General features: G+C 46.3%; 1 protein-coding gene across 1 annotated transcript in view; it reads right to left on the minus strand.

Annotated features, from left to right (window-relative positions):
* TNFAIP8L3 (TNF alpha induced protein 8 like 3) overlaps window positions 1-24,185 on the minus strand; it is a 38,060-nt gene extending 13,875 nt beyond the window's left edge. The window contains exon 1 of the mRNA XM_004056181.5: window positions 23,821-24,185. Within this exon, the coding sequence (XP_004056229.1) occupies window positions 23,821-23,872 (52 nt within the window). The 5' untranslated portion in view covers window positions 23,873-24,185. The remainder of the gene's footprint in view (window positions 1-23,820) is intronic.
* Between the last annotated feature and the right edge of the window lie 595 nt (window positions 24,186-24,780).

Raw genomic sequence — 24,780 nt, forward strand, 5'->3', positions numbered from 1 at the left:
TGTATGAAGTAGGCACTAATGTCAGCAATAGCAATGGATGCAGCATTTCACATCAAGGAAACCAAGGCAAAGAGAGATTAAGTAGCTTGCCTGAATCCACCATTTAGAAAGTGGCAGAGCTGGACTGGGCAGACTCTGCCCCAGAGTCTGCCTGAGTTCAGTGCTTCAGCCTGCCACACTGAGCTGCGATGCATAGGGTGACAAACATCAATTAGTTTAAATGTTTTCTGAATTATTGCCCACTTTAAGATGGAGATTGAGCAGTATTTTTCCCTCACAAGAATTAATTTTCTAAAAACCACCAAGTATTTCAAACATATAAATAGATAAAAATATGTAATACATAAAAACATATACATAAACATAAACAAAATAGAAGATAATTTAACAAACACTGTGTAGCCACCACCCAGATGGAACAATTATTAATATTTTAAATATTAAGCATTTCAAACATATGGACAAAATAGAACATAATTTAACAAACAGTGTGTGGTCACCACTCAGGTGGAAAAATTTGTAATAGTTTACCCTCAAAGACAGGGAGAGGTAAAGCCCTCTTTGCTTTCAACTCCCTCTCTTCTGCTTCTAGCTCCCAGATCAAACTGCACTACAGAAGTTGTTTTTTTTTTTTATCCACGTTTTTATGCTTTTGTCTCATTTCATAAGTATGCATGCATCAACATCATGTTTAAATTTCACACAGAAGGTGTCATACTACACAGATCCTTCTACAACTCTTTATTCCACATCCTGTTTTCAAGATTTATCTTGTTTAATCATTTAGTTGCTTATATAAATATATATCATCAGGTTTCCTCCTGATGGACATTTAAGTTCTTTCCATTTTCTGCAAGGAAAAAAGTGTCTTCTTGTGCGCACACACACAACAGTCTCCTGGGGTCTACACCTATAACTTGATTGCCAAGTCCTGCAGCAGCAAGGGCTGCCAATGGCTCTCCAGAGAGACTGCACTCATTTTCACTCCCAGCAGCAGTGTCTGAGTTCCTGTGGTTGCACTTCCTCATTAACACTTCAAATCATCCAACTTTTTAATTTTTGCCAATCTGATAGGTATAAAATGGTACCTTGTTTTAATATGCATGTTCCTGATTGCTGGTGAGAGTCAATATATTTGTGTTTATTGGGCATTAAGGTTTTTCTCTTCTGCAAATTGCTTGTTCATATAATTTACTCATTTTTTCAGTTGAATTATATATATTTTTCTTTTTTTTATATTTTGCTTATGATTCTAAGCCTCTGCTGATCACAGGGGTGGCAACTATCTCTTCCCAGTCTGTAGCATTACATTTTAACTTTATTATGGTGTCTTTAATCATACAGAAAGCTATTTTTTTTTTTTTTAGATGGAGTTTCACTCTTGTTGCCCAGGCTGGAGTGCAATGGCATGATCTCGGCTCACCGCAACCTCTGCCTCCTGGGTTCAAGCGATTCTCTTGCTGCAGCCTCCCAAGTAACTGGGATTACAGGCATGCACCACCACGCCCGGCTAATTTTGTATTTTTAGTACAGGTGGGGTTTCTCCATGTTGGTCAGGCTGATCTCGAACTCCTGATCTCAAGTGATCCGCCTCCTCTTAGCCTCCCAAAGTGCTGAGATTATAGGCATGAGCCACCGTGCCTGGCCAGAAATCTAAAATTTTAATAGTCTAATTTATCAATCTTTTCCTTGATGGTTGGTGGTTTCTGTATCTCATTTTAAAAATTCTTCTCTTGCCATGAGCTGATAAAAGATAACCATATATTTTCCAGAGGTTGAAAGGTTTTGTTTTTCACATTTAGGTCTTTAATCAATCTGAAAATTATCTGTACATATTGCATGAGGTTGGGAATCTTTTTCTCCCCACAATTTATTCTATTTATTGAATAGTTCATACTTCTGCTACCTATCTGGTAGGCCCCTTCTTTTCATATCAGGTTTCTATATTGCATAGATCTGTTTTTGAGTTTTTTACTCTGTTTATTAGACTCTGGTCTATTTCAGTACAAAAACCAAGTTTTCTTAATATAACTCATAAGTCATGATAGACCAAAGGGAAGTGCCCCTCCTCACCCTCACTTTATTCTGCTTAGAAACTGTCTTGATTATTCTTGCCTTTTTTTTTCCATAGGAATTTTAGGATCATATGATCAAATGCCATCAGCACTCTATGTTGATCTGAAGTAAACTGGTATCTTTTTTTTTTTTTTTTTTGAGACAGAGTTTTGCTCTTGTTGCCCAGGCTGGAGTGCAATGGTGCAATCTCGGCACACTGCAACCTCCACCTCCCGGGTTCAAGCGATTCTTCTGCCTCAGCCTCCTGAGTAGCTGGGATTACAGGCATGCGCCACCATGCCTGGCTGATTTTGTATTTTTAGTAGAGATGGGGTTCCTCCATGTTGGTCAGGCTGGTCTCAAACTCCCGACCTCAGGTGATCTGCCTGCCTTGGCCTCCCAAAGTGCTGGGATTACAGGCGTGAGCCACCATGCCCAGCCTAAACTGGTATCTTTATGATACTGAATCTTCCTCTTCATTAACATGACATGTCTCTCCATTTAGTCATATCTTCTTCTGTGTCCTTCAATTATGTTTACAGTCATCTCCATAAATCTCTTGCATATCTTTCATTAGATTTACTTCTAGCTACCTTATAGTTTTGGTTGCTGCTGTTAATTTTTTTCTATTAGTTTCTAAATGGTTATTAATGATGCATAGGAACCCAACTGATCCCTGTATACTTATCTCCAATCGAGACATTTTGCCAAGCTCTGTTATGAGTTCTAATATATTTTATATAGCATCTCTTGGAATTTTTAATGTAGACAACATTGCCTACACAAAATGATTGTTTTCTTTGACCCCCTATTTCTTTGTCCTGCTTTATAACACCGGTAGAAAACATCCAGCACAGTGTTGAATAGCATTACATGGCATCCTGGTCTTGTTCCTAACTTTAACAGGATTGTCTCTAAAATTTCCCTGAGTATGCAATGTTTGCTGTGGGTTTTGATGGATACCCCTTATCAAGTTATCTTCCTTTTATTCCTATTTTGCTAAGGCATTGTTTGCTTTTAAGTAGAAATGTATCCAATTTTAGCAAACAATTTCTTTGTATCCACTGAGATGATCATATAATTTATCTTATAATATGTAAATTTAACCAATTATTCAAAGACTTTTTGATTTAAATCATCATTGTATTCCCAGGATAAGCCCTACTTGGTCATGATGCATATGTATTTACTATACTGGTGAATTCTACTAGTAAATATTGCATTTTGCAACTATACTCAAAAGTGAGATTGGTCTATAACCTTTTCATAGTACTATCTTTGTCAAATTTTGATGTCAGAGAAGACTAGTCCCATAAAACGGATTGAGTAGCTTTCCTTCTTTTTCTGTGTCTGAGAGTGTTTATGTAAGGTGGGGATTAACTGTTTTTTGACAGTTTTAGTAAAACTCGCCTGCATTTCACTCAACATTCTGAGGATATCTTTCCATGACAACAAATGTACTACATCATTGTTTTTTGACAATAGCACATGCCACCATTTTCTCTACTGGTCCCCTCTTGGTAGGTTTCAAACTGTTTCCAGTTTTTGCTATGAAGTATCTGCAGAAAGTAACAACCTAGCAGCAGGCTGCCTGTTGGGGAAAAGGGTGCCTATTGGCACATGGTAGGATTCCCTTCTAATGCTCCTTCCTAAGTAACAAAGTAACAGGAGACACTGAAGAGGAGCTCCATGAACAGACCTCTGGCTCTGCCCACCGGATCCCATCCCTCCTACCAGAGGCCTGCTTGCCCAATTCAAAGCCAAAAGGAGGCTCAACTCTTCACAAAAATGGTTTTGCTCTAACCCAACTGGCTGAAATAGTCGGGATGACAGCCAAACAGTACCAGAAATCAAGCCAGCTCTCCCTAAGGGTGCTGCCCTGGCTGCCAGCCATGCCCTGACTCTCTTGTGCCATAGCTGAATCCAGTGGACCCTCGCCCAGGTGGAAGAGGCACAGCTGACAGGTTGTTTGTTGCCGCTGAAGGTCCCCTCCCACCATGAGCCCCTGGCCAACCCTTATATCCCTCTTGTCAGGGAGGCTGGCCCTCACACCTAGCTCAGTGGTAGCCCTGTTCCTGTGCTGCACTGCGACTGGCCATCCACTTTCCGCATCCGGTGCTGAGTTCTTAGGGATTGATGCTCAGAAGACCTGTGAATCCCCATAAGCAGAACTGCCTACTATGTAGAAGTTACTCAGTATATGTCTTGTATATATGTCTCAGTAAATGAATGACTGATGAATGATTTTAGCGTGTTTGTTCTTGTTCTTTGAGGCTCAGATTCCATCAGTTCAGGACCCACACCTGGAAGGAGGTGCATATTCACAATGTGCAGGTGGAACTGAATGTACTCAAATGCCTTCTGAACTAAGTACAAGGTTCACCCTTTGCCTTTCATACGGAGCTATCTGCTTGGCCCACTTGGGTTCTGCCTGTCTTTGACCCAACAACAGCAGCATCACCTGGGGGCCAGATGGATCGCCCACCATGCTCTCAGTGTTCAGTTCCAGCAGTAAACCCTTTCTCCATGGCAGAAGCACCCCTCCTTCCTGCCACCCCTGGAGCCTCCCCATTTACGCCCCTTCACACTCATGAGCTATTTTAATGTACTCAGGAGCTGTCGGGCTTGGAATAGCACAGTCCACGTTCTGTCTCTCTGGGTAATCCTCTCTCTCTCTGCTGGCAGCTCCCAAACCTTCTCCACCACGGCAGGCACCCAAGAACTCAGGCTCAGAACACCAGACTGCTAACAAGGACACCAGTGGGATGCCACATTCAGAGCCATGGGAGCATGCCAACACCGTAATATGTGAAATTAGTAAACAGTCTAATGCAATAAAAATGTCAGTCTTTGGAATGCTGTAATTTTTGGAGGATGGATGCAGAACCTAAAATGTGCAAAACAATAAAATGGAACAAACTCGTCTATCTTGGAAAAAAGAAACAAAACATGGCCTGTGACAGTGGACTGAGGCTACTGGAAGGTGCTCTAATTAATTAATGTAGTAACATGTAAACCCTCAGCTTAGTGAGCTTAACAACAACTAGACAAACTGTTAGCTGTACTTGAGAAGTCAGAACACACGAGGGAGAAGAAACCAGAAGGTACTTCTGGATGGGAGATGATTTGGCAGACAGCATTATGGCTTCCTCAATGTTCTACTTGATTTTTTTTTTAGTGAAATATGAATCCTGAACAATGACATTTTTGGATTTCAGTCAATCTGAATGCGGAACAGCAGGAAAGGGACATGTAATATATTGCTTATAATCTCCCTTACATATATTCTGTAGTAAAACTGGTTTTGTTTACGGATTTAAGACAAGTCAAGCCACATTTTTAATATCTGCTGGTGTCATGGTCAATATCTGGCCTGTGGAATGACAGTGTTGAGGGATGTTGTTAGCAGATGGGAGGTGGGATGACACCCGCAAGATCTCCTGAGGTTGGGCTCCTAAGCTCTGCTGGGACCGCTACTGTGATGGAACCACTCTGAGTCCAGGGGGAATCCCATTCACATCACGTAACGGGAAGGGCCAACTAGCTGTGGAGGCTTAACTTCCTGGAAGTTTCTCAGAAATGTGACTTTCTCTCAGGCTTCCTTTCTAAATTAAACTCTAAGGCCACAAATGGCTAAGAATAGAATTTTTTATACTTCATGGTAACGTAAAGAAGTACCACCAAAAGGTTTCACTGTTTTCCAACCAAATCACCAGGTGTGGTCACTCAAAGATGCTGAGAATGGCTGTCCTGCACAATCAAGATGCCAGGGTGTATCCATGGAGTAGCTAGCTCCTCGGATACAGGGAAAACGAGAGAGCCCAGTCCTGGTCCTGACTTTTGCCACTGAGCCAGCAGCAGGAAGTGGAAGACAGAGCCCGGCCTCCAGCCCTGCCCTGCCCCTGCCACCCCCAGCGCACTCACTGTGTGCCATGGGCCCATCTCTTTACCTGCTGGTTTCTGGGGCTGTTAAATGAGAAAGCAGACTAGAAGATTCTGCTAATTTGCTTTCTTAATTTAATAGTAGCCCCTTAAGTATGATAAATTGAATTTTTCTCATCATCTGGGCACGCATCAGATGTGCGCTGATGCCTGTGGAGAGGTCCTCCGCGTTCCTCCTCTCCCGTGCTGGATTCCTGCCGCCCCCCATTCTACTCCCGCCCCCCATTCTACTCCCGCCATTCTTCGTAAATGGAATCCTCCTGCTTCTTTCTCACTGTGTAACACCTGGGGCATCGACCTTGGAGCCTCCAGCTTTCCTTATCTGTGACTTCCCTCCAAAATGCTGCTCCCTCCCGTTTTCCTGGGGCCCTTGACTCCTCCATTAGACCTCAGCCTCCTCTGTCAGTCCTTGGCCTGTGCTCGCCACAGAGCGTGCGGTCAGCAGGCGTCATGCTGGCTCTCCCCAAGGCCTCTTCCTGTGTTGGCCTCAGTGCCCACAGACCAAACCACAGACTGCCAGGCCCCCAGACCCCTGGCCCCGGCAGGCCGCCCTGTGCTGACGTAGCTTGTGGGTGGGACTCGTGTCCGAAACCTCAAGGCCAGCTCTTCCCGCTGGTCCCATATCCCAGCTGCCCCGCCTGTCTCCCCAGCCTCTCATCCCGCTTTGCTCAGCGCAACTCCTCCCTAAGCCAAGCACGCCCTGCTGCCCACCCCGCTCCCATCTTATGCAAGGGGGCCTAGTCAAGGAACCCCCACCTGGCTTCAATTGTTTGTTCCCTGGCAGTTCCGAGAGGGGAGACCTTTGATAGAGACAGGAGACAGCCAAGGGGTCCCTTGCAAAACACCCCATTCAAGCCTAAAACAGTCTGAAAGCTGAAAGACCCGACTGCCGGTCCCGTATGAAACCCGCAACCCAGAGGGAGAACAGCACCTGTCTGCCCTCCCTTCCGCGACAGCTTCTCGCTTAATAATACGCATATGCGCACTGGGGGAACAGGGGGCGGAGCCTCAGGATTTCGCGCCTTGGGCAGGGGGAGGAGCCTGGACTCCAGCTCGAGTGTGCTGGCCTGGAATTCAGTCTGTGAGGTGGAAGCCTGTTAGCAGGACCACTTATTTTTTTCTCCGAGAGCTTTCTTTTAATAAATTCTGCTCCCCTCACCTTTCAATGTGTCTGCGGACCTCATCTTTCCTGGTCATGTGACAAGAACCCCGTTTTAGCTGAACTAAGGGGCAAAAACTTCTGCATCACCTTAACTGTCGTGTTCACCGTGGCGTCCCTGACATGTGCTAGGAACTCAATAATATACATTTAAACCATTTAAACCTCAAAAAATAAATAGTGATTGGGCAGCCCCGGAAGAAGCCTGAGGAGGGAATGGCCACGGCAGGACAGAGGAGCTGTGGTTTTATTCTTCCCTGGCTTTCACCGCAGACTCCTTGGTAACCGCTCTCACCAAGGTCACCAAATAATCTTGTAATTGGCCCTGAGGAGTGTTTGGAAACATGGGAGGGCATTTTCGGTTGTCACAAATATAAGTGGGGGCGGGGGGTTCTAAAGGCTGTTTTCGGGGGGCAGATATGCTAACTACTTGTAATCCTGGAACGCTGAGGGCACCCCGATACACACGGCTTACCTGGTCACCAGCAGCAGGGGACCCTCGGTTGGTCTTGCTTTCCTAACCCCACCTCTTCTGGCCCTCCTTAGTCTCCTCCAGGCCTCCTCCTCCTCTGTCTATGCCTCATGTCTGGGTGTCCTCCTGAGCTCACTCAGGGTCCTCTTCTCTCGCTAGACACTTCTCAAGTGTGAGATGCCACCCCTGTCCCATGGACTGACCCCTGCCCCGCATGTTCCCCAGTCCAGGGGACTCTCCCATCCATTACTGCTTGCCTGATCCCTCCCCCTCCACATTCAACGTTTCTCTCAGCTCCTTTCTCCAACCCTCCTGAAGTCCTCTCCTTGTATGATACGTGACTCTGCCACCGGCCTGTGTCCAGACAAGAACCTGGGGACCATCCTTGCCTTATTTCTCTCCCTCACCTCCCATATCTAACGAGGCCTCCGACTGTCTATTCAGCTTCTGTAACATCTTTAAATGCACCTGCCTTCCTCTGCCTCTCTTTCGCTACCTCAGTACAGACCCTCATGGTTTCTTCCCCGAATGCTTGTCTGTCTCCTTGCTCATCTCTCTACCCCAGCTACCGTTCTGTTTTCCACACCAGGCTGACAGCAGGCTTCGATGATGCTGCTCCTCTAGAAAAGGCCTTGAGGGGATTCCCATAACCTTCAAGACAGAGCCCAGACAACTCTTTAGCATGGCACACCAGGCCACTGAACTGACATCTGTCTTCTCTTCACCCTCTACAAACCCTAAGCTCCCGGCTCCAGGCCACAGGCAGGTCTCACCTGCACCAGGCCTGGGTCCCCTTGCACCTTTGCATTTTCTGTCCCTGTGCTGGGACACTGACCTCTTACTCTCTTCCCAGCCCAATTCCTGCTTAGCTTCCAGGGCTCCATTTGAATGACTTCTGACTTCTAGGCAATTTCTTTTTGCAATCACCTGCCCTGTCACTTATCACCTTGTGGAGCAATCAATCATCCACTAGCTGGATGAGGAATTTTATCACCCACTGGTCTGTGAACTCCTTGAGGGCAGGGACCAAGGCTTATTTATCTGGGCAACTGTAGCTAGGGACTGAAACAGAGAATGTTCATTGCTTGAATGCATGGCTCTCACTCATGACATTTTATTGAAATGCATTCACACTCATGTCAGGAACAATAATGATAATGAGAGCTGGCATGTCCTCCAACCAGGGGCCTGAGACACTCTCACCTGGGAATGGTTGCCACATCACTCACCAGGTTGCTCTGTCACTTCTTTTCTTTTTATTAAGAAAATTATTTTCAAAGTAATACAGGGTACAATTATTTAAAAAGTCAAATCAGACTGAGCATGGTGGCTCAAGCCTGTAATCTCAGCACTTTGGAGGCCAATGTGGGAGGTTCACTTGAGGCTAGGAGTTCGAGGCTGCAGTGAGCTATGATCGTGCCACTGCACTCTGCACTCCAGCCTGGGTGACAGAGCAAGACTTTGTCTCAAAAAAAAAAAAAAAAAAGAAAGAAAGAAAAAAAAGAAAAGTCATTCCACAAGGGAGGCTTATAACATGATGTAGCATCCCCGGCACACCTCTGATGCTAGCTACTTACAGACAAAATAGTTTAAACTATTTTAGCTGTTTCAATGAATAATTACCTCTCTATATTTAAATTACATGCTTACACTATTAATTCTTGATTTTATTTGCTTTTAACTGTCTACTACAGAAGGTGAAAACTTAGCTTTCTTTCCCATTCATTTCTCCATTTCTCCTTCCACCTTCCAATTTGCTTCTCTTTCAACATTTGGTTAAATCAAACTTCAGCGATGACATTACTATGATTTAGCTATCATTCATAGCCAAGTCATGTAGTGTCCTGTGACTTCCATGCCTGCATTTCCTTTCTTATTCATCTTGTTTTCCCAGGAGTTAAACACTATTTTTTAATCTCCTGGTTAGTTTTTTATCTGTCTAGTGCAAATTCATTCCTAAAGTTCCTAGCAGAATAGAAAGTTCTTCTCAATAGGTTCAAACACATCAACTAATCAACTGCTTCCGCATTTTTTTTTCTTGGAGATATCTCTGGCAGCCCTCTGTCCCCCAACTCAAGTCTGGGCATGTTTCTCTTGATGCCTGACACACGTAGTCATCCTGGGTCCTCCCTTCACTCTTTACCCCTTCTCTCCTGTGTCCATCTCCTGTTTCTTGGATCTCACAACTCCTTTTTCTTAATTTGGTCCTCGGTTCAGTGGAGCACTTGGTCTAGCACAGGCTTCGGCAAACCGCCTTAAAGAGCCACAGAGTAAAGGAGAAAAAGGCAAAATAGAGGATATTGTATAGGTACTTAAATAACCATGTAAAGTGTAAATAACCATGTAAGGTGTACTTAAAAATGGAAACACAAAAACAGGTGGCAGGCCAGATTTGGCCTGGGGGCCTCAGTTGGCTGCCGCCTGAGTAAGCAGCTATCTCAGGAAGAGGACATGATAAAGTCATTTTTTGGTATCTAACATATCATACAATGACTTTATTCCAACCACACGCTTGATGGATGGTTTGCCTTGGTCTAGAGCTCTATGTTGGAAATCATTTGCCTTGAGAATTCAAAGGCAGGGCATCATTGTTGTCTAAAGTTCAGTGTTGCTATTTAGAAAACTAGTATACATTGGTAAGGGCCTGTTTTTTTTCTCTCTGGAAGCTTTTAAGATTTTTGCTTCGTGACTTGACTCCAGGAATGGCCACAAGACTTGGATTTTTCACTGCCTTAGTCCCTCTAACACTCAGGAGGGCTTGTGGGGGTGGGTGGGGGCCCAAGGCAGTGGAAACGGAGAGGAGCATCTGGGCCTGAGATGGGCTAGGGAAGGGAAGACATCTCAGGTGAGGCAGAGAGCTGGGACCAGGGAGATGGGGAGGACAGGGTGAAGTCAGGAGGAGATATTAAGCTTCTGGAGTGTGGACAAGATGGGTAGGGCCCATGGGGGGCCCAGCTTTTCTGGAAGTTTTAGATTCTCTGAGCTTAAAAGAGGCTACCCTCCAGGTGGAGGGGCTCAAGAAAGCTGGGGCAGCCATGACGGGACTCAGTGACTCATGAGAGAATGGACTTGTCCTACAGCACTCCTGTCATGTGCCCCATGATTCCCTGAACCACTGACCAGCTGCTCTTGGCCCTCACCCGGCCTTGATTCCACCTGTGTGCTGTCTTAGCACCAACCTCCACCCTCTTCACACGCTGCTCAGACCTCAGCCACTCTCATTGAGTTATGACAATTTGGCAGAGCTACTTTTTACATAGTTTGTTTTTTAACAACAGCACAACAGAAAACAAAATAAAACACTAAGAATGGGTGGAAACAGGCCTCCTCATCCATTCCCTGAGTCTCGGCACATCACTGACCTCCCTCCCAGGATGAGGAGAAATCCTGGGTAAGGGTGGTTGGTAGCAGCCCTTGTGCTTACCACGCTTGCTGGTCTTAGGATGAGCTATCCATCATTTTGGGCACAATGCTCCCTTTGTCCAACAATTTGCTCCTGTCTCAATCATTCTCCCTCTCTTATTCCCTGATCTCTCCTTTTAAAATCGCAGTGGTCATAGTCACTCACTTGCAAATAATAAGAAAAGATGGCTCCTTCATAAAGGCGCTAAATAAGGGAACTTTCCTGCTTTCAACTTGAAAACTAAGAAAGAGTGAATTTTTTTTTTTTTTTTTTTTTTTTTTAATGAGGGGACTTTTCTGGAAGGGTGAAAAAGCATAGTCAACATAGAGTCATGAGTGACTTGATGGGGCTACGTTCTCAGAAATGCATTATTAGGGGATTTTGCCATTGGGTGAACATCATACGGTGTACTTATACAAACCTAGATGGTCAAGCCCACTACCACCTAGGCTATATGGTACAGCATTTTGCTCCTAGGCTACAAACTTGTACCGTATGTTACTGTACTGAATACTGTAGGCACCTGTAACACAATGGTATTTGTACATCTAAACATGTATAAGGTACAGTAAAAATGCAGTATAAAAGATAAAAAATGGTCCACTTCTCTAAGGCACTTAGCATGAATACAGCTTGCAGGACTGGAAGTTGTTCCAGGTGAGTCAGTGAATGAGTGGAGAGTGAATGTGGAGGCCCAGGACATAACTGTACACTACTATAGACTTTATCAACACTGTACACCTAGGCCACATTAATCTTATAAAAAACATTTTTCTTTCTTCAGTGATAAATTACCCTTAGCTTACTGAAACTTTTTTACTTTAGAAACTTTAAATTTTTAAAAACTTTTTGACTTTTGTAGTAACACTTAGCTTAAAACACAAGCACATTGTATAGCTGTACAAAAATTATTTTTTCCTTTATATCTTTATTCTATAAGCTTTTTTCTATTAATTTTTTTCTTTTACTTTTTAAACTTTTTTGTTAAAAACTAAGAAAAACACATACATTAGTCTCTGCCAACAAAGGGTCAAGATCGTCAAAACATCATCAGGTGCAAGGCATTTTTAGCTCCATTGTAAGCCTAGGGACTACTATCACGTCCAAAATATCATTATGCAGCACCTGACTGTATAATTTTATACCTGAAAAGGAATAAGGATAAATCATTTTTCATAATATAAACCAAGAAAGTAAATAAAGATAGATAAAATCCTGGCTGATGGGGAATACCAACTATTAAGGGTGATTGGGGCTAATTTAAAACTGGGTTAAAAATTCTGTTAAATGTGAATCTAAATGGTGGGCACTTCCTTTTCTAGAAGCTTCCTGACTGGGCTCCCTCTGCTTGGGAGGCTAGAGGGGAGTAAGGGATTCTGGGGCCACCGTATGATCTCTTATTTTTAGCTTCAAGATGCACAAGGAATCTTCACTTAAATTTCAGTCTAATTCCTTCAGAAATAGATTCACATTATATTTAATATCACACCACTCCTCAATAATAAATTTTTTTGGAACGATGGACTGACGGTGGTGGTGGCAGACCAATACCTCCTAAAAGCTAACAATCCCGTTACAACAGGCTTTTAAATGTCCTTGTTTCCCCCTCTAATTTAAAAAGTAATAAAAACACAAAATTAGTATAGGTAAATGAAAATGTGGGAAGTGAATGTCACTCATATCTGGAATAGAGGTCAAGGACAGAGGAAGGGTCGCAGAGGGCATGCGGGTCAGAGCTGCCAGGTGGACCCCCTGCCAGCCAGCGAGCAGCAGCGACGCTGAGTTTCAAGACAGCCAAGATGGCTGAGTCCACAGGCTCACCCACGGGTGCGTTTAGACTGGGATGCTGCAGTGCCCTCGGCCAGTCTGTAGGCCTCATATTTACAAGCTCATTAACTATTCTGACCCTCTGTTCATGGCATGGAGGCCCACAAAGGCTAGGCCAAGTGGGCTCAGAGCAGGAGGTGGTGATGGGGGTGGAGGCACCAGAGAAAGCAAGGGCTGAGGCTAGGGCAGGGGGTGAACAGGGCAGAAGGCTGGATCACCCCAGGCAGGGGGCTGGGCGGAGCCAGCGAGGGGGGCCACAGAGGACTGGAACACAGGGAATTGATGGAAGAGCAAATTTCAAGGGAGAGGACGGAGGGGCCTGGGACAAGCCTGCAGGAGGATGAGCTGGGGAACAGGCACTGCAGCTCACTTGGCTATTGTTTATAAAAGCAAATTACCAGCTGAAAGCTGCATGTACTCACTGAAGACAAATCTGGAAGAGTACAAAGAAGACAATTAAAATTACCTATGCACTCATCACAGAGTGGTTTATTTTGCTCGAGCATTAACAAAAAATCTCAAGTGTTTATGTGTGTGAATGTGAGGGGAGATTTCTCCCCCTCTCCATATACAAAGGGGTAGATGTGTGGGGTGTGTGTGTGTGTGTGTGTGTGTGTGTGTGTATGCACATTTATGTATATACGTACATACAGAAAAACAGGGATCACAGATTATTGAGCCTTCTTTGACAATGTTATAATGTGAACATTTCCCTATATCATCAAATGTTCTTCAAATTAACTTTCCTTAACATCTGAATAATATCCCACTGTGTGGAAATGTCATTATGTATTTAATCATTCCATAAATATTTGACTGAATATTCAAGTTGTTTATTTAGGTTTGTTTCTGCCCCTGCCCTGGCCAGTTTTAAATAGCAAAAATCTGCCATTTACTTTGTGATTGGGATAATTTAATCTCTCTGCATCTGTTTCTTCATCTGTAAACTAGGAATGATAATACCTGCTTTATCCATGTCATGGTTTTGCTATGAGAACATGTGTGGAGGAGTTTTCACTGTTCTATGATTTCACAGTCTTTTAACTTCGAGTGACTCAGTGGCTGTCAAGGCCACCAGCAGAGTTGGGAAAAAGTGAGGGAAAGGTGATGGCCTGGATGTGGGTGTGTTGGGGTGTCTCCTAAACAGTGAGGAGGAGGGGTCCGGGGCCTTTAGAAGACAGGATTCTTGCTCAGGAAAGAAGACTGGGCTAGAGTACAACTTTGGGAGCCTTTAGCTTCCCAAAAGCTTACAGCTATTGTTATAAGAATGGATGGTCTTTTCTAATAAAGTATTTTGTCAGAAAAAAAACAAGGCAAGAGCTCCATCTTAAGGGACATAGTTAGGAAAAAGGTATTAATGAGGGATGCAGGAGGAGCAACTGAGAAGGTACAGAGAAACCAGGATTATACACAGAGAAGTTAGAAACAAAGAAAAATAGAGTCACAAAAATTCAGGTTTGATACCTACAGATACTGCTGTGGGCTCTCTAAAAGTTGACCCTGTATAAATTCAGCTCTGCCTGCCTTGTTTGACTCAGCGAATTATGAAGTTAAATCCTAAAGGTAGAGAGACCAAACATGGATGAACAAACATGCCAGTTTCTTTACAATAAAAAAAAAAATCAATCTAAAGAAAGATAAAATGTAATTGGAGAACTAGTGGCCAATAAACTTTTCTTGAAGCTGGTAGCTATTTAAGCTCAAAGTAAATTAACCTTTGCAATTGTCACTGGGCATCTGTAAAACCTACCAAATGCCTCTCAAGTATTAAAAAAAAAATGCATTAATCTTCTGAGGGCTTTGTGGAGGGCTCTTCTGACTAAGAAAGAGAAGTGGGCCTGACCCAAGGGAAGGAGGCCCCTGGGCAGCATGCTAGCGTGGGCCTGTGCTGGTCTGACCTGTGGCAAATGGGCCCAGGATGGAGAAACCTAAGAAAGGAAATGCGGGTGATGGGAGGGAGTGGCAAGAACACAGTAGAAGGTGTCAGAAGGAAAAACAGCAAAAGTCCTTTTGATATCTCAATACCTGGAATAGCTCCGATTCTTTTTTTTTTTTTTTAATTACATGTTTTGGGGTAAACACAAAGAAGCCATGGGATCTGGCCTCCAGTTCTGGTTCTAACACTGCCTGACAGTGGAATAAAATGTTTTTAGCATCCCAGGTCAGCATTTCAGAAACGGGACTCTCATTCTTTTTAAACCCTCCTCTCTCCCTAAATAAAGCTCTCACATCTTTTTCAAATTGCTTTTGGACCACCTTCTTGGAATAGTGCAGTCTTCTCTTAGGGCTCAATCTAATTTTCTTCCTTGTACTGTTTTCACATATTCTACCATGAGCTTGCACTTTTTTGGTCAGAAAATAATGTTACTGACAAGCAATAACTAAGCGACAATGCTTGAAACACAGACCTGAGTCATCCAGCTCTGAATGTCAAGTTCTTTTCACTATGTTGCACTCTCACCTTTTGAATTTTCTCTCCTCAAGTCCTGCTGGTCACCATGTCCTGGGGATTGTATATCTGAAATGATTCTAAATGCTGGGGTGAAAAAAAGGGCTTAGGACCCAGCTTAAGCACACTTTGAAAAAGGGTGTATTTGACTTTGGTATCTCTCTTAACTCTGCTTTTCAAATCTTCTTCTCTCCTCTCACCAGGCCCATGTGATCCAGAAGAAGCCCACGGCTGGAGCGTCCTTCTAGGGCCTTCTGCCTATCAGTGGCTTTGTGCTAACTCTCCCATCTTCCCTCACAGATCGCCCTTTACCATCCCCTGATCTGGATCCGGAGTCAGCCAGTCCTTCCCCATTTTGTTTATGGGCTAATGCAGGGAATGTCTGCAGCTTAAAGCAGGCCTTTGTGGAGGCAGAATGCCCTCACCTAACAGAGGGAGCCTAAGGGTTAGGGTTCTGGGAACCATGGGAGCTGTGTGGGGGATGCAAGACAGCCTGGTGGCATCCGTGAATCTAATTACGTAGTCTACCTGGTGCAAGAGAAGAGTCTCTGGAGTTAGACTGGCTTCATTTCTACTGACAAGCTGTCCAACCCTGAGCAGGTTACTTAACCTCTCTGTGTTTGGTTTTCTGTTCTATAAATTCGGGCTATTTATAGTACATAGCCCAGAAGGCTGGTATAAGGATCAACTACCATATAAACAATTAACCCAGTCCCGAATACATTGTAAGTGCTTAATTAATATAGGATAAATAAAAACTAAAACATCATTATACTTTTATGTTCAGTAACAGCCCTCTGGGGCTGACCTTGGGCTGGCAAGGATCATGCCATCTTATTTCTCATCTTGTTTTGCTACAACTTCTTTTTTTTTTTTTTGGAGTCAGAGTCTCTCTTTTGCCCAGGCTGGAGTGCAGTGGCACGATCCAGGCTCACTGCAACTTCTGCCTCCCGAGTTCAAGCAATTCTCCTGCCTCAGCCTCCCGAGTAGCTAGGATTGCAGGCATGCACCACCATGCCCAGCTAATTTTTGTATTTTTAGTAGAGACGGTTGGTCTTGAACTTCTGACCTCAGGTGATCCACCCGCCTCAGCCTCCCAAAGTGCTGGGATTACAGGCGTGAGCCACTGCACCCGGCTCACAATTTCTTAAACCCTGGTTTCTCTTATCCTGCAACCCCCAATCCCAGCCTTCCCACCCTCACTTTCTCAGTCTTATCCAAAGGAAACCAAGGAGCCACGACTCAATTGTGGCAGGAAAGAGCTGCCACAGAGGCCTGCTGGGCAGATGGCTCCCCTCACCTACCTCCCGTATTTGACTTCTTTGTATTTGCCCACCTTCCCAGCATAACCCAGAGGCTCCAAATCAGGAGCGTGGGATGTGTGTGCTCACTAGCAACAGCTCCTTCCAGAATCTCCTCCCTCATGTGAAACTGGATGCTTCTACTACAAAAATATAAACCAGGAGTCTCCATGAAGCTACGTATGGCTAACATGCTTCCTTTCACGGCCAGAATATTTTCCCAGAAAGCACATTTTACTTCTGAAACACAACCTAGAAGCCAGTGGCTGCCCCTGTGGTTTTTCAATAGTTTAAAGCAATATTGGACACCACCAAGTGTCTCCTTTTTTTCCCGGAGAACTGAGTTACAAAATACTGGTTTCTATTAGGGTGTGTCTAGCACTTTCTGTGCTGCCAAGCCTTCCATTTTTACAGTCTGCACACTGGTAGATTTTCCATGAACAGGCTCAAATTTATTCCCAGGCAATGATGCTTAGGAAACCCAATATGAACGTGAAGATTGTTCTAAAGCAGACTCAGAATTTGTCCCATGCCATTGCCTAAAAAGAGCATTTCTGATATGTAATAAAATAAAATTTTTCTAGCATACCTTTATATATATATATATATATATATATATGGGAAGGGGGAGGATATTTGCTCTCCTGATATGATTTTTTGGATTGGATTTTTAGAGGAAACTTGTCTTTTAAATTCTTCTTCTCTATCCTTTTATTTCTATATTTGTATAGAATACAGCCCAAACATCCACCTACACAGGCATTTTACATAAAGAGTTGGAAGCCAAGTGACTGAAAAACAAAACAAAGTTATTTATGTAGTGTCTTTATAGAGATTTACATGTGAATTCGAATGGGAGCCAAGGGTAATGCTGGAGGGAAATGAACCAGTTAGGGAAGTATGCTAATAGAAAGTGTGACTAAAATTTAGCTTTGTTGACAAATAAAAAGGCAACTGCTGTATTTTTTATGAGAAAAATAACATAGGAAATAGAGCTTTCCATGTATATATTCATATACACTCAGTCTTCACCTCAAGAAGCCTTCCCACTAGAATTCCAAATCACATTGCCCTATGCTCCAAATCCTGCACCAATTATTGCTGGTGCTGCCCAGTTTTACAGATCCAGTTTGAGGTGGGTTTTCTCTCCCCAATATGGCTACAAACCTCTGGAAGGCAGGAGCACATCTAAGTGCATTTCTGTATACTATCACAGCACCTGGCACCACTCTGAACACAAAACAGCTGATCAGCCAGCATCTACTGGACTGTGTGGATTGAACAGTTGGATTCAGAGCTATGAGGTCTAGAATGGCCAGTTTAATCTGGCAACCGAAACTGCCCCAAAGAGGTCTAGACAAAGTTTGCAGTTCAACAACTATCCCCTGAATTCTGCTGGTAGACAGGCCTGCCATCCCTAGTAAACAGTCCTAAAGATCTGTGGAGGCCACCTGTGGTGACCACTGCCATGTGCTGCACAGACTCCCCTTCAGGAACGAAGGACTTCCTCCACAAGTGGCTGGTAGTGCTACCTGCAGAAGCCCTCAGCTGGAGGGAACAGCCTCACCCAAGGTTATACCTAGTTCCTTGAAATGACTTGCCTTTAATGACTGCTTATTTTGGGGGTGTAAAGGTATAAAGACCTGGCCTCTCACCCCAACTCAGAATAGTTCTGATGAGCCATTCTAGCTCCAGAGTTCCCATGGGCTCAACTGAGGCTGTTGGGTCTACATGGTAGCTCAGCTTCTCTGCCCAGTCCTGCTCCCTTCCCTTCCCCCTTCTTTCCCTTGCCTTCTACAGGTATTAATTCCAAGAGAAGTCCCAAATAAACCTTGTGCATGCTGCTGACCTCCATCTCACGGTCTGCTTCCTAGCAAACCAACCCACAACACCATCCATTCATCCATCCATCCATCTGCCCACCCACCCACCTACCTATTCAGCCAGCAACCTGCCACTATGCTTAAGGGATATGGGTGGCATGGACTGATACAGATGAAAAAGACCCAGTCCTTGTCCTTAGGAAGCTAACTAACAGTCCAGCACAGGAATAACCATAAAGTATGCAATAGGAAGGGCTGGTGTCAAGGGATATGTGGTTGCGGATATGATGCCAGGTAAGGGAGGTGAGGAGTCTTCATGCACTGGCTTAGGCTGTGGTCATCAGTAGACATACCCTGTCTCCTCATCCAATGTCAAGCCCTGGAGGACAGGGTGAACTGTGTCCTTATCTCTCTTTGCATTTCCCATAATTCCTAACACAGAGTCCCAGACAGTACAGAAATCTTAAAACACTAAAACAAAACAAAACACTGAGGGAAAGCCTTGGCATCCTGTCTACTTTATAGGACAGGTTTCTGGCTGCTGGTCTGGCCTTTTAGGGCAAAGTTCTCAGGAGGTTCCTCAGGATGCTCATTCACTTACTATGTCCATAAAATCCCAGGAACATGAAGAAGCACAAGACAAGGTCCTGACTCCGAAAGCAGCTACAGCTTACTCTGTGGATGAGGCAGAGATCCGTGCAAATTTCAACAAACAGGAACAAGAAATGGGAATATAACTAATAACCAAATGGCACATCATTCCTAGGCTGTCCTTGCCCTTAGCAGGCCAGCCCATTTATCTTCAATCTGTCAGTAGACAAAGATTACTAAACAGCCTCTGCAAGGAACCTAGCAATGAGAATCAACAAACCCTCAAACTTCACAGTGCCTCAAAACTAATGCAGCTGAGAAACTTAATGTCAAAGGGGAAAAGAATCTTTACCCCAAACACCACTGCTAAGTGCCTGAAGGAAGAGGCAGCGTCTGTGGGGTGGGGGAGCCTGTCTCCTGCATTTCCCTGCCTCCAGAGAACGTTACCCAACACAACATGCCACTGTCTCCTTCAACTCTCCCTCTCCTTTCACTGCTTTTGTACAATCTGTCACCAACTTCTGTTGTTGATTTCTCTGAAATGCCATTTGCACCCTCCCTCTTCCATCTTGCCTTAGTGCCACTACCTTCTCTGATGTTGTGGCCATACCCTGGGAGTTGAGGTGCCAAGTCCAGGCAAATCTTGCATCTCTCCATCTCTGCCAGATGTACATTCTGAAAACTCAGCTTTCATTTGGTCACATCTCTGCTCAAGAATCATGGGGGCTCCAGAAGCCCTGCCAAGACCAACTTACTCCCTGTACTCGCTTAGCTTTATCTTTCAGAACTCCCCAGTATGCGCCCTCTACTCTAGCTGCCTTCCTGTTTATTTGTGTCTTTTCTCAAGCTGTATGACTTCTGGAATGTCTTTCCCTTTCACCTGCCACCTCCTCAACAGGATCCTATTGAATCCTATCCATTCCTTCAGTTGGTTCATGTGGACCAAGCTAAGCATGTAGGGGAGGAGAGGGAGAGGAGGGGCAGAGTTAGGGGCCTGGTGTTTTCCCAGTCCTGTTTTTCTCTTGTGGTTCCCCTACCACATTCTGACTTCATCACATGGAAATGCTTTTCTGTAGCACCGACCCAGGCACAAGGGCACCATCAGCTTGATCGCCCTGGACCATCTATTTGTGGGAGGAAGGAGCTTATCTGCCCTCAGCTGGGTAGGCTGTCTTGATCTTCCAAGCCAGAAAGGGGAAAAAACTGACGTTGCTGTTTACTCCCCTGTTGCTTCTTAGGAAAGACTTAACCACTCCCAAGTGAATACACCAAGCTCTAGGATTTCTGAGAGATGGATGGTGGGTTTGCCAAAGGAAAGAGTGCCAAGTTGGGTCTCTGGAAAGAATCCAGTGTTCCATAAACCTTGCCTCTTCCCTAATCATAGAAAGATCCATAAAATGACAGAAAGGCAGAGGAGAATGCAGGCAGCACAATGACATAGAAGCATCATTCTGTGCTTCCTGAAAAACAGAAAATGCAGATGGAGACAAATTTCATCCTCCGCCCCACCCTCCACTGCAGCGTGTTGCTCTGTGAGAGATCTGCTCTGCACGCACAAAGTGGGGGGAACTTTGGAAGAGTCTCTTGAAAGTAGTACAGTAAAAAGTGAGTTGTCTTTGTCCTCTGCCAATAGGTGACTAGAAAGGTGACCATGATGGTTCCTGCCACCTTGAAGGGAAAAGGTTTACCAATGGAATGGGGGAGGTGGAGGGCAGGGGATTGCCTCCTCTTCTTCCACTTGAAGCACCATGAAAGAAGAAACGCTTTCATCTCCACATTAGCAGGTGGACTGAGTAAGGGGCTCTCTGTTTTTTTATAACTTTCCCTAGAGGCATAGGAGAAGCTGGTAAAAGCAGCAGGTCGGAATATCCCCATCTTCATGCCTTGCGCTGGAAGATGGATGAAGATGAGAAGAGGTAAACTAAAAAGACCTCCTCAGGCACACACACACACACACACACACACGTGCACACACCAGAGATAATGAACAAGAGACTGAAAAGGAGAAAATTCAAAACAAATTTCTTTAGGCAGTTATATTAATGTGATAATAACAACAGCAACATTAATTGTTTTAAACATGCATTTATATTTTAAAACACTAGAGTTCATTATTTAGCAGTATTCTTACAACAAATAATCCAATCAGGTAATAATCAAAATAACAGCTACCATTTACTAAATGATTACCAGGAACACCTCTCATGTGTTATTATACTGAATCTTCATAAACCCCTGTGGTACTATTGTTATCCTCATTTTACAGAGTGGGAAACTGAGGTTGGAGATGTTAAATAACTTGCCCATGAGGTGCAGACTGAAACTCAGGTCTGTTCAATTCCAGAGTCCAGCCTTTTACCCTTACAATGTCCATCTTATGGCAGGGCTTTTTCATAAATTCAGGAAATGGAAAGGCATGGACGAGGAAGCAGCCCTTATGTCTCAACTCCCTGTGAGGCAGGTACACACACACATATAAGTGCTCCAAGAGGTCCCACTCACTCTGCTGTACTTCTCAGTTACACCCATTCAGCTTTCATAGATACAGGTCCATGGATGAATGTCAAGTTTCTTGTAGGGACAAAGGTCAATCTCTAAGGAGAACACACCTGTCATCTAACCTGTATCTGAATCTGCAACAACGGTTTCCATTTGACAGGATGCAGCCCTAGCAAGGTGGTGAATTAACATCCAGCTTTGAAGCACTGTCATACAGGAGAATACTTTAAGATGGAATATAAAGAGTGAGACTGACTGCCATTTAGCAGAATGGCTTGTGACATTAAAATACATGTTCAACGTGTGAGATTCAAGCACACGCAGAAAGAAGAAACAACTGCAGAAAACAGTAAGGTGCAAACAAATAGTGACAGCTCACGAGAGCTGTCTGCCCTGTTCTTCATGGGGCCCATCTGACCTTAGTGATGTTTGCTGTCAGCTACGCAGAGGCCTTCTGACACAAACTGACCGTGAATACAACAGGGATTTTAAACACTGGGTCAGGCTGGAGAGAGAAAACAACAGGGTGCAGCAGAATTCTTTTCCTTCCCTTTCACCCAAGTACCAGGGATTCTGAAGATTCTCCTCCCTCCCCCCGGCTTCTCTTCCTTCCTCTTTCTCTAAGCCTCCTTATCCTCCTCCCCCTTCTCCCTCAACCCCTTAACTTCAACCAGAAGAAGAGATGGAGGGTTGGGCAGGGGAGCACAGAGAATGTTGTTCTTAGGATTTTCAGAGAGTTAAGCGTCAGGGTCAATGTCCCCTTCCCGCTTGCGCTCTCGAAATAGATACACACAAAACATCTACTGGAACTTTTAAATGATGAGAGGAGATCCACAAGTCACCTGTGAAGCAAAATCTCAGCACTTTATAGTCACAGAAACATACAGGCATGCAAAGGGCTCATGTTTATGAATTATATCCACACATACCTACGCAAAGCAGGTGGCACTTGCACACACACAGGAATCCTTAAATACACGCATCTTGGCATTTCCTTTCCGCCAGCCTTGGCCCTTCCCACCCACCCAAAGGTGCGGGCCACAGCCACCCTCTGTGGGGTCTGATGCAGGGTGAAGGGCGTCACTGGGTCCTGACTACTCCCTGGCTGTGAGAAGTGGGCAAGCCCTTTACTCTATGGGAATCTCTGTAAAATGAAAATAACTGCCTGGCCAGGGGCTGTGAGGATGAAAGAGTATTAATAATATACGCAGGGCACTGTCCTGCTTGGTTCCCGAACCTCTCTTTCCTACACCCACGGCTGGACTGATGGTGCCTGCTGTCACTTGGTCCCCACCGTCAGTACTCTAGTGTGACACTGGGAAGAGTGGGGGCTTAGCCAGGGCCGCGGTCTGTACAGGAGGGTCCCAGCCCGCAGGTCACGGGTCTGCAGGCCCACAGCTAACCTTCAGAGCTGAACAAGCGCCGGGAGCCGTGGGCACGTGAGGAGGGCGAGGGGGTCCCAGGTGCGTAGACCCGTGGGTGGGGGGCGGAGCGGACCGGTGGAGGTGGGCAGAGACCGGCGGCAAGTCGACCCACGGCTGTGGGTGGCTTCCTCCTGTTGCTCAGTATCAGGGAGAGGCGGGGGAGGACATACATTTTTTTTCTTCCCTAAGTAAGCATCCACCTATTGCTTTAATAACTATCGATTGTGAAAAGCCGGCGGGGCCTCTTAAAGGCGAAGTCGGGAGGCGCGCGCCCCTGCGTCTGTGTTCGGGGACCAGTCCGCGGGGACCTTCTGGACCTTCTCCGCCGGCTGCGCGGCAGCGATGGACCCTGTGCATGGGCTCTCCTAGCAGCCTCGGGAACCGCGGCCGCAAGCTGTGGTTTGACCCCTGCCCCAACCACTCGCGAAGCCTTTTCTGTTCAGAGCCCCCAGTCACCTTCTTGGACCCAGTCACCTGCGCCGCAGCGCAGTCCCGGCGCCCCAGGTTCGAGGACCCGGCCCGCGCTCGGAAAGTTATTTCAAAAGGCAGATGTGTTGCAACCCTCTCTGCAGCAAACTACAGTACGCGGATTCCCGAACCCTTCCCCGCCCCCACCCAGCCCGGGCGACCAGAGCCCGCCGCGGGAGACTGGCAGCAAGGAGAGCCACCCCTAAATGCACCTTCCCTCCCTCCCGCGCGCCCAAGAGCAATGGGGTTGGGGGAAGCCCCAAAGCAAACTCACGACGCGGAGCAATCCCCAGTCTTGGCCTGGAAGGGGTCGGGCTGCTGAGGATCGGCTTCCCGATTTCATGCCCCAGCCTCCCGTCCTCCCCAGCCCCAGCCCACCCGCCTGGGCCGTCGCGGCCCCTCGGTACCTGCGGCGGTCACGGGCTCGCCCTCGCTCTGCTCCCCGGAATCCGAATCCATGCTGCGGGCTGCTGGCTGGGCGTCCACGGCCACTCGCCCGTCTGCGGGGCGCTCGGGCAGCCGCGGTGCACTCAGGGCGGACAGCGGGGCGGCTGGAGCCCGGGCGGCGCGGGCGGCGCGGGCTGGGCGGTGCGCGGCGGCAGCGGCCAGGGGGCGGCTCCGCAGAGGCGAGCGCCGCCCGCGCCCCGCTCCCCGCGCCCGCCGGCCGGTGCCTGCGCGCGAGGCGAGCGCAGGGCGGAGGGTGGGGCGCTCCGGGAGATAGCCGGGAGGAGGGAGGGGAGGCGCGAGCGCCGAGGAGCCCGAGCGTCCGGCGCCCGGCGGGCTCCAGGCTGGGGTTAAATATCCCGGGGGCGGCGCCGCGCCTCCCTACCCGCGCCCTGCGTCGGAGCCCTTGGACTTGCCTCGCGCGGCGAGGTTGTGCTGGTTTGCAAGGCCGAGCCCCTTCCCTAGGGTGAGGCCAAGTTTGTAAAATTACTAGGTGAAAAAGAGCTTCAACTCGCGCAGGAAAGGAGAGGTTCCGAGTGTTCCGACTTATGGGGTTGCCAGGGTTCGAGTCCAACTCCTCCGCTCAGAGACCTTGGACGAGACCTGTGTTTGTTTTCTCACTAGGAAGATGAGGGAAGGGGGGCGGGGAATAAGGGAAGGGGAGCGGGGAATAAGGGAAGGGGGCGGGGTGGGGGGAGATGACAGTTGGACTGTTGTGGAAAGTAGTAAGACAAGGCGTGTGCGGGACCGAGCGCTGGGCCTGGCACCTAGTGACGAAGTAAACACACAGGCAGGTAATGCTAACTCCGGCTGTTTGAGTCTTCTGCCGGCGAGGGCAGGGCAGGTAGGGCAAGCGGTGGTGAAGCGGGTTCCGGGGGCTCGGTGAGTCTGAACACTGGCTCGCCTGGAAGGTTGGAGCCACC

The sequence above is a fragment of the Gorilla gorilla genome, chromosome 16, assembly GCF_029281585.2.
Source record: "Gorilla gorilla gorilla isolate KB3781 chromosome 16, NHGRI_mGorGor1-v2.1_pri, whole genome shotgun sequence".
Lineage (NCBI taxonomy): Eukaryota > Metazoa > Chordata > Mammalia > Primates > Hominidae > Gorilla > Gorilla gorilla.